This window comes from Rhincodon typus, chromosome 1 (assembly GCF_021869965.1).
Source record: "Rhincodon typus isolate 14 chromosome 1, sRhiTyp1.1, whole genome shotgun sequence".
Lineage (NCBI taxonomy): Eukaryota > Metazoa > Chordata > Chondrichthyes > Orectolobiformes > Rhincodontidae > Rhincodon > Rhincodon typus.
In genome coordinates this window covers 5,071,407-5,081,555 of record NC_063332.1, presented here as the reverse complement: position 1 = coordinate 5,081,555, position 10,149 = coordinate 5,071,407, and the positions used below count along the sequence as shown (strand labels likewise).

The following is a 10,149-nucleotide window of genomic DNA, read 5'->3' as shown; positions in this document are numbered from 1 at the left end:
GTGTGAGTGAGTGAGTGGGAGAGTGGATGTGTGAGTGTGAGAGTGATTGGATGTATGTTGAGAGTGAGTGGGAGAGTGGGAGAGTGAATGTGACAGTGAGTGTGCATGTGCATGCTGTCTCGGTGTGGGGTGAGGGGGTGGGGGGAGTTTTCTGTCCTACGCGGACAAGTAGTGCTCATTAACAAGCCTGGATATAGTGATGAGCATTCCCCTGGATGGCTACTTTTTAATCCTGCTGCCTCCCTGATATCCATCTTTCCTGCAGATAGCTCCCAGCTTCTGGTTTGCATGTTGGCTTTGAGTGCGTGGTAACCTCACCGGGTGGGAGATTCTCCTGAACTCACTAACTCCTCTCTGTCTTTCCTCCTCTCTGTGCCCGCCTTTCACTAGGAGGATGACACGGACCTGCCTTACCCACCCCCACAGCGGGAACCCAATATCTACATGGTGCCCCAAGGGATCAAACCCGTCCTGCAACGCACTGCCATTGAGGTGGGTATTCACAACTCTGTCTCTCTCACTGGTAGATCGACAAGATTGGATTGGGCTGTTTACACTGAAGCAGATATCAGACCAGAATATCAGAATCATGTCCACTTCATCACCAAGAGTTCCTACTTCCAGCTTTGCAATATCAGGTCATTCCACAGTCCCCACAGTTCAAAAGAAAAAGGGTCCTGATCAACAAAACCTCTCAGTTCTGGTGTAGGAGATAGTAGGAACTGCAGATGCTGGAGAATCTGAGATAACAAGGTGTAGAGCTGGATGAACACAGCAGGCCAGCGCAGCCTTCCTGCTCCTATGATGCTGCTTGGCCAGCTGTGTTCATCCAGCTCTAATCCTTGTTCTCTCAGTTCTGGTATTTTCTTATGAAACACTTTCAAATCCTTTTCTTGATAACATGGTGTCCAGAGCTGTTCGCAGTGCTCTAAGTGTGATTCAAACCAAATTCTACACAAGTTCAATTTAATTTCAATGATGTCAAATTCTACCAATCTACTATTGATTCCCATGTTGTGTTTACTTTTAATGGCCTTCCTAAACTGTGCTGCTACAATAAAATACAGATATCTGTATCCCCAGCTCCTCTATCCCATTGAGCAACTTGTTTTCCAAATATCATATACCTGCCTTACGCATCACACCAAATTATGCTGCCTCACATATTTTTGTATTGAGGTTAAAGTTAAGTTTGTTCTGAGTTCCTTTATATATATCATTTATCTGGTTTTACTGAGAACAACGTAATCATGGCATCGAGTTCTAAATTCACAGGGTTTATTTATAGAGCATTAAACATCTCAGAACTTTGTCGATGTTTTAGCATATACATGTCTCTGCTAATTCCCAGAACTCTCCAGAGTCTTCACTGTGAGTCAGCTACTTGACTCATATATATTCATGCATACGTATGCCCCATGCACAGACTAGTTGAGGAATGTACAAGGATCAGTGATCAGAATAGTGCAATCACATCCATTCTTGTTTATTCATGTGTCCCTGTATTTTGCTGCACTCCTCCTCCGTCACAACTATACTCCCACATTTTGTGTCATCCGCAAATTACGAAGTTGCCTTTCTGATACAGGAGTCTAAATTCTTTGGGGAAGCGATAGATAGCAGTGACCCCAGTAATGCTGCTGGTTAATCCTCACATCCTATTTCCAATATTACACAATAATACCATTGGCCTTTCCATTTTGCATAATTACTCTTTATTACTTTTCTAGTTCCATTTCAATGCAACTAGTAGATATTTCCAAAGCTGGTTCTTGAGGTATCCCTTGGGGACTGTGTGGTTCACCTCTGGAATTGGGAGGGGGAGCGTTGTGTTGGGGGGAGGTGTGCAGTGACCTAGTGATATTATTGCCGGTAATGTTCAGGGGACCTGAGTTCAAATCCTACCATGGCAGATGGTAGACTTTAAATTCAATAAAATATCTGGAATGAAGAGCCTAACAATGACCATGAATCCATTGTCAATTGTCAGGGAAAAACCCATCTGGTTTACTAATGCCCTTTAGGGAAGGAAAGTGCCATCCTTACCTGGTCTGGCCTATAAGTGACTCCAGGCCCACAACAACATGGTTACCTTTTAACTGCCCTCTGGGCAATTAGGGATGGGCAATAAATGCTGGCCTAACCAGAGATGTCCTCATCCCATAAATGAATAAAATGAGATCCTCTTTTGTAGCAAACGAGAGCAGCTGCAACCCTTACATAGAATTTCAAAGCGCAGAAACAAACGATTTGGCCAATGGATCCATGCTGGTGCTTATAGTGTACTGCAGACTCCTCCTGCCTCTCTTCATATCACCTCATCAAATTACAGTAAAGTGGTCTCAGGGTGGTTAAGATAGGGCCAGACTGCTGTACTCCATTACTGATGCCGTATGAATACCCGGCAGGTTCTAGCCTGGGGCCTGAGGAACCTGAAGAGCTACCAGCTAGCGAGCGTGTCCTCTCCCAGCCTCATCGTGGAGTGTGGAGGGCAGATGGTGCAGTCCTCAGTCATTAAAAATGCCAAGAAGAATCCAAACTTCAACATGTCCATCCTGTTCATGGAAGTGGTAAGCAGCCCAAATATTCTATCAATCCGTATCTATGGAAGGATATTCTAGCGATGGAGGGAGTACAGCGAAGGTTTACCATACTGACTGACATCTAAAGAGAAACAGAATCAGTTAGGAATCTACTGTCTGGAGTTTAGAAGAACAAGAGGTGATCTCATTGAAATGTATTGGATTCTTAAGGGGCTTGACAGGGTAAATGCTGAGAGAATGTTACCCCCCCCCCCCCCGCAACCATGGGAGAGTCTAAGACCACAGACCATAGTCTTAGGATAAAGGGGCAAATTTAAGACTGAGATGAAGAGAAACGTCTTCTCTCAGAGGGTTGTGAGTCTTTGGAACTCCTTGCCACAGAGAGCTGTGGGGGCAGTGTCCTTGTGTGTATTTAAGGCTGAGATAGATTCTTCATCAGTCGGGGAATCAAGGCTTATGGGGAAAGGGCAGGAAAGTGGACGTGTGGGATTTCAGATCAGCCATGATCCTATTAAATGGCGGAGCAGGTTCAAGGGGCTGAATGGCCTACTCCTGTCCCTATATGTTACGGTGTTACGAAAAGTAATCTACTGTCCTTACCTGGTCTGGCCTACGTGTGGCTCCAGGCCTACAGCAATGTGGTTGAGTCTTAACTGCCCTCTGAGCAGTTGGGGCTGGGCAATAAATGCTGACTTCACCGGCGATGCCCACATGCTGTAAATGATTAAAGGGGAAACAAATTGTAAAGAGAGAAACACAGGTGACATTTGAGTTGATGTCCTTTCTTTATAACTGGGGAAACAAGTAACAACATCAGAGGTGGATCCAGAGGAGGTGTAAATTGCACGGGCAGTTAATAACGAGAGGTGACCATAAGAAGTGGGAGCGGGAGTAGACCATCCAGCCAATCAAACCTGCTATACCATTCAATAAGACTACGGCTGATTTGATAATCCTCAACTCCACTTTCCTGCCATTTCCCCAATAACCCTGATCCCCCTTACTGATTAAAAATCTACCTCTCTCAATCTTACAGTCTGGAGTCAATAGGGGCAATGGTTGGGATCTGAAGTTATGGAATTCTGTGTTGAGTCCAAGAGGCTGTAAAGAGCCCTATCGAAAGGTACTGATGCTGAAGGTCTCTTTGACAGCATAGGAGGGCAGAAACTGTATGAAAATATTTCACTATTTCTGACTTTTTTAGTTGCCTTTTATCCACTTCCCACTAGCGTTTACCAAAGGAGGAACTGTATTGTCCAGCCATCACTATCAAGGTGATTGATAACAGGCAGTTTGGAAGGCGACCTATCGTTGGACAGTGCACCATCAGGTCCCTGGCGGATTTCTACTGTGACCCTTATGTGGAGAAGAGGGATTCTGCTGCTCTACAGACTGGTAAGAGGTTACTGTGCTTTCGAACCTGTCCAAAGTGCGCGCAAACAAACACAGCCCACATGAGGGAGGAGTCACAGTGCAGGGACTGAGCCACAGCATTAGAATTAGGGTGCAGAACCTTTCAGAGATCTGGCACAATTGCAACAGATTTTCCACTTGGGGACCCTGCAGCCTTCAGGACTCAATCATTTTTGGGCCTGAACATCTTCATCATCTCCTTTCTTTTTCTGTTCTGTGGGACTGAATCTCTAGCCGGGGAGATTGTTTCCGTTTTTGTGAAATAGAAGATTCACATATTCCCTACAGAAGATTCATAGAATCCCTACAGTGTGACATCAGGCCCCTCGACCCAACAAGTCCACACCAACCCTTGGAACATCCCACACAAACCCATCCCCCTCTAACCCAACTAAGCTACACATGCCTGAATACTATGGGGCACTTTAGCATGGAAAATCCACCTAACCTGCATATCTTTGGACTGTGGGAGGAAACCAGCGCACTGGGAGGAAACCCACGCAGACACGGGGAGAATGTGCAAACTCCACACAAACAGTCGCCCGAGGGTGGAATCAAACCCAGGTCCCTGGTACTATGAGGCAGCAGTGCTAACCACTGAGCCACCGTGCCGCCCCAAATTGGTTAAGGGATACCGCCCAGGACGTTGTGAAGGACTTCCCTACAATTCTACAAATACCAGCAGATATTTTACATCCACTTGAGAGGATAGTCACAGTCTTAGTGTAAACACTGTATCCAAAAATACGATACCTCTGACAGTGCAGTGTACCCTCAGTCCTGCACTCAAAGTACCAGGTCAAATGTCTGAGGTGGGTATGAACCCATACCCTTCAGACCCAGAGGTGAGAGGTGACCAACCAGGTCATGGTTGATAACTAAGGCAGGCAGCAGCAGTGAATGTGACTCTCTTATTCAGAAATACAGGGAAACAGAAAGCAGGAAACCACAAGGTTTAACATCAGCTGCAGGGAAAAATCTGAGAAGCTATTATTAAAAGGAAGTCAGCAGGGCATGTAGAGGAGTTCAAGGTACTCAGGCAGAGTCAACATGGTTTTGTGAAAGGGAAATTTTGGGGAGGCGATGGCCTAGTGGTATTATCACTGGACTATTAATCCAAAAACCCAGGCAATGCTCTGACAACCCAAGTTTAAATATCACTGAGGTAGATGGTGAAATTTGAATTCAATAAAAATCAGGAACTAAGAGTCTAAAGATGGCCACGAATCCATTGTTGACTGTTGGGGAAAACCCATCTGATTCACTAATGTTCTTTAAGGAAGGAGATTTGCCATCCTTACCTCATCTGGCCTACACGTGACTCCAGACCCACAGCAATGTGGTTGACTCTCAACTAATGTCAGAGCAATTAGAGATAAATGGCAATAAATGTTGGCCCAGCCGGCAATACCCTCATCCTGTGAGTGAATGAACTTAAATAATTTATTGGAGTCCTTTGTGGAATTAACTTGTCCTGTAGATAAAGGGGAACCAGTGGATGGAGTGTATTTAGATTTCCAGAAGGTATTTGATAAGGTGTCACATTAAAGCTCATTGAAGAGAATAAAAGCTCATGATGCAGAGGGGAACACGGACAGAAAATTGGCTGGTCAACAGGGAGCAGAGGGGAGGAATAAAGGTTTTTTTTTTATTAATAAGTAGTGTGCCGCAGGGAACAGTGCTGGGACTGCAAAATTGCACAAATGATAGAAATGACAAAGGGACTGAAGAGCTGGTTGCTAAATCGCTAATGACACAAAGAGAAGTAGAACTGTAGAACTTGGAGTCACTGTTAAAAATAATCTACTGTCTACTTAAGACAGAGATCAGGAGAACCATTTCTCTGAGTGTTTACAACTTTCTCCCTCAAAAGGCAGTCAAAGCAGAATTGTTGAGTATGTTTGAGGCAGACATAAGTAGCTTCTTGATAAGCAATGGGGTGAAAGTTTATTGAATGCACTTGGGAAGACAGTGGCCTCATGGTATGATCATTAGACCGTTCATCAGGAAAACCCAAAGTAATGTTCCTCAGATCCAGGTTCAAATCCTGCCATGGCAGATAGTGGATTCTGGAATTAAGAGTCTCATGGAGACCATGAATCCATTGCTGATTGTCAACCATCTGGCTCGCTAATGTCCTTCAGGGAAGGAAACTGCCATCCTTACCTGGCCTGGACTACATGTGACTCCAGACCCACAACACTGTGGTTGACTCTTAACTGCCCACTGGGCAATGAGGGATGGGCAATAAATGCTGCCTGGTCAGCGACGCCCTCATCCTGTGCGTGAATAATAAAACAAATGTGGAGTATAAAGATTAGCCATAATCTTATTGAATGACTGAGGGGCTAAATGGCCTACTCCTGTTCCTGATTCATATGAAGAGGAGACCGGATGTAACAGAGAGAAGGATCTGAAGTAGGGTCTATGATTGGAAAAGAGCACGTGTGATGTTCTTGGGACAGGTGGAGTATGATGAGAACAAAACTGCACAAACTGATAAATGTGAATCCTTTATTGTATTCCATTCTTTTCTATGGTCTGTGATGCTTGGCAGGGGGGGTTCTGAGAAGATGTTCCACTGGTGGGGTGATGTCGAGCTAGTGACGTTGTTACAGAATAAAGGGACACCCATTTAAAACTGAGATGCGAAGGAATTTCTCCTTCAAGATGGTAGTGAATGTCTGGATTGCTAGATTACTGGACTGCTGGATCACTGCAAGTATTTAAAAAAATAAAAAATACAAGTGGGTGGCACAGTGGCTCAGTACTGCTGCCTCACAGCACCAGGGACTCGGGTTCGATTCTACCCTCGGGCAACTGTCTGTGTGGAGTTTGCATATTCTCCCCGTGTCTGCGTGGGTTTCCTCTGGGTACTCCGGTTTCCTCCCACCGTTGAAAGATGTGCAGGCTAGGTGGATTGGCCATTACCCATAGTGTTCAGGGAAGTGTAGATTAGGTGGGTTACAGGGGGATGGGTCTGGGTGGGATGCTCTGAGATTCAGTGTGGACTTGTTGGGCTCAAGTGCCTGTTTCCACGCTGTAGGGATTCTATGATCTTCTATTTATTTCCCTTCTCCCATCGAACCCCTTCTGTTGGTGAATGCATGCTGACAAGATACACAGCACAATGTTCAGTACACTCCAGCATACTGTTAGGGAAACACAGAGCTGTGGACAAAAATGGTCGACTGTCAAATATCAGCAAGAACATGATGGAGCAGATAAGGTTTCGGGTCCCAAATAATAACTGGCAGTTACTCTGTGCACACTTTGAACCATAAGAGAGCATGCAAATGTCAAGATCATTTTCACTTTGTACACTGTGAACATTCATAGAGTCTTACAGCATGGAAACAGACCCTTCGGTCCAACCAGTCCATGCCAAGCACAATCCCATCTGCCTGCTTCTGGCCCATATCCCTCCAAACATTTCCTATTCATGTATTTATCTAAATGTCTTTTAAACGTTGTAATTGTGCCCACATCCACCACTTCCTCACGAAGTTCATTCCACATGTGAACCACCCTCTGTGTAAAAAAAACTTGGCACTCATGTATTTTTTTAAATCTCTCTCCTGTCACCTTAAGTTAGCTACAAGGATTAAAAATGTTATACCTGACTGGGATGATCCAGTTAATGTAGTCACACAACCATGAGTATTTCAGGGAATCTAGTGCCAAGATTGAAGATACTTGACAAATGGGTCAAAAAGGACCATTTTCTTCACTCACTCACTGGATGTAGACTTCGCTGGTCAGGCCAGCATTTATTGCCCATCCCTAGTTGCCCTCAAGAAGGTGGTGGTGAGCTGCCTTCATGTAATATTTTTCACAACTTCAGGACATCACAGCCAATTAACTGCATTGAAGAAGTCAACGTTGTCACAGGGTGAGATGCTGTAGCTATTCAGCACAAGGCCAGCTCCCACAAACTGTAAAATAAAACAAAGAACTCTGCATGCTGCAGATATGAAACTATCAAAGACAAATCGCTGGAGAAACTCAGCAGGTCTGGCAGCATCTGTGGAGAGAGAAAGAGCTAATGTTTTGGGTCTTGTGGCACTTCTGAAGAACTGATGAAGAAAAAGACAAAGTTGTCACTGGACTCAAAATGATATCTGTTTTTTTTACCTCTCTCCACAGATGTTCCCAGACCTGCTGAGTTTCTCCGGTAATTTCTGTGTTTGTTTGTTCAATGAATAGTATGTGTGATAATGATAAAACATTCTGTTCCAGGACAACAGATTTCACCAGCTGCCTGGGGTATAAATATTGATCATGGCTTGCATTTACTCTTTTGTAAATACTTCCTTATTTACTTTCACCATCCCATTGACTCAGCAGATGTTTAATGGTCAGTGTTTGGTAATTGATTTCGGTCATACTCATTGACCACCCATGTTGATGATCAGTGAAAGATGGGTCCATATCACACAATTATTTTGAAGCCCACAGCTTGAGCATTGCTGAGAGGAGAGACATTCTGTCAAAGCTTTTCATTTCATTTCCCGTCATGCAAAAAATGTCACATTTCAGAAGGAACAATTACTTATACTGCAAAAGAAACAGGGTGCTGATTGGTTGGCAAGTGGATTACCATGGAAAATTCACCATGGTCCAAATGCTTTTCCTCCAATTAAAGAAAATAGCAATTCAACTCTGATTGGTCAAGAAATCTTATTGGGAATGCATCATAAAATCCATACAGTGTAGAGGCAGGCCATTCAGCCCATCCTGTCCATACTGACCTCTGAAGAGCATCCCACCCACCCACCTACCCTATCCCTGTATTTCCTACAGCTAATCCACCTAGCTCACACATCCTTGGACCGTGTGAGGAGACCAGAATACCCAGAGGTAGCCTGTACAGACAGAGGGAGAGCAATGCAAACTCCACACACACAGTCAGCCAAGGTTGGAATCAAACCCAGATCCCTCGTGTTATAAGGTAGCAGAGCTAACCACTGTGCCGCCCTAATCAAGTGTCTTCCAAGCCATTGCTAAATTGGAAAGAGACCAGGCCAGGACAAATCCTTATCTCCTTCAGTGGGTGGGCCCTAAATATGAAAGCACTCAGTTTCTGACAGATTTATGTGATCCACGTTGCAAGCCTGGCTTGTAATCTTAGATCAGTTGTCAGTGTAATTATTGGCGCATATGGGATTGTTCAGTCAGTGCTGTCCCGTCATTGAATCTATTTGACATTTAAATCTGGGTTTTGCAAGCACTGGTAGATGGAAAGTGCTCTGCACATAACAGAAAGGGAGCACTGTTTGATACAATCCACCAGCCATTGGGATCGATGGCTGGTATACTTGAAATTACGCCAGCACTGAAATGCATATTGTTTTAAAATTCATCCCCAGTTATTGCCCATCCCTAATTGCCTAGAGGGCAGTTAAGAGTCAACCACATTGCTGTGATTATGGAGTCCTGTGTAGGTCAGACCAGGAGGTTTCATTTCCCTGAACGGTGTTAGTGAACCAGATTGGTTTTCCCATACAATTGACAATTGTTTTGTTGTCACCATTAGACTGGTATTTCGAGAGCCTTTATTGAATTCAAATTCCACCATCTGTCATGGCAGGATTTGAACCCAGGTCCCCCACCTGGCTCTCTGGATTAATAGTCTAGTGATAATACCAACAGGCATTGCCATCCATGTTCCCAGCTTCTGGGGAACCATCTTTTTTGGTTGACAGCATCATTCTGTTTGCTGAAGGTACCATTTGTGTTGCTAGCTTTATCTGAGTTCTCACCTTGAAAGTGGCAATTGAATAATGTGGAGCTGTAGACCTCCCACTGAGCTGGCATTGCAGGAGACAGTGGGAGAGAACCCATGAGTACATATCGCAAATCGCACATTGAGGACAGGGGACAGATTAGACCACTGCTGCTACATTCCCCATCACACATTTTGACCAGTCTAGTGTGAGGTGGTGCATTTTGGGCGGTCAGGTACAAGACAGTACAGTAAATGGTGGGACCCTTGGGAGTGCTGATATACAGAAGGATCTTGGGGAGCAAGTCCATAGCTCCCTGAAAGTGGCAACACAAGTGGATAAGAAGGCATATGGCATGGTTAACACAGTGTGGAGCTGGAGGAACACAGCAGGCCAGGCAGCACCAGAGGAGCAGGAAAGTTGACGTTTCTGAAGAAGGGTCCCGACCTGAAACGTCAGCTTTCCTG

The 10,149-nt window shown here is 44.7% G+C and overlaps 1 protein-coding gene across 1 annotated transcript in view; it reads left to right on the top strand.

Moving 5' to 3' along the window:
• The window catches only part of dysf (dysferlin, limb girdle muscular dystrophy 2B (autosomal recessive)), a 236,281-nt gene that overhangs the window by 185,365 nt on the left and 40,767 nt on the right, over window positions 1-10,149 (top strand). Inside the window, exons 33-35 of the mRNA XM_048600995.1 lie at window positions 391-492; window positions 2,409-2,570; window positions 3,773-3,938. Coding sequence (XP_048456952.1) covers window positions 391-492; window positions 2,409-2,570; window positions 3,773-3,938 — 430 coding nt within the window. The remainder of the gene's footprint in view (window positions 1-390; window positions 493-2,408; window positions 2,571-3,772; window positions 3,939-10,149) is intronic.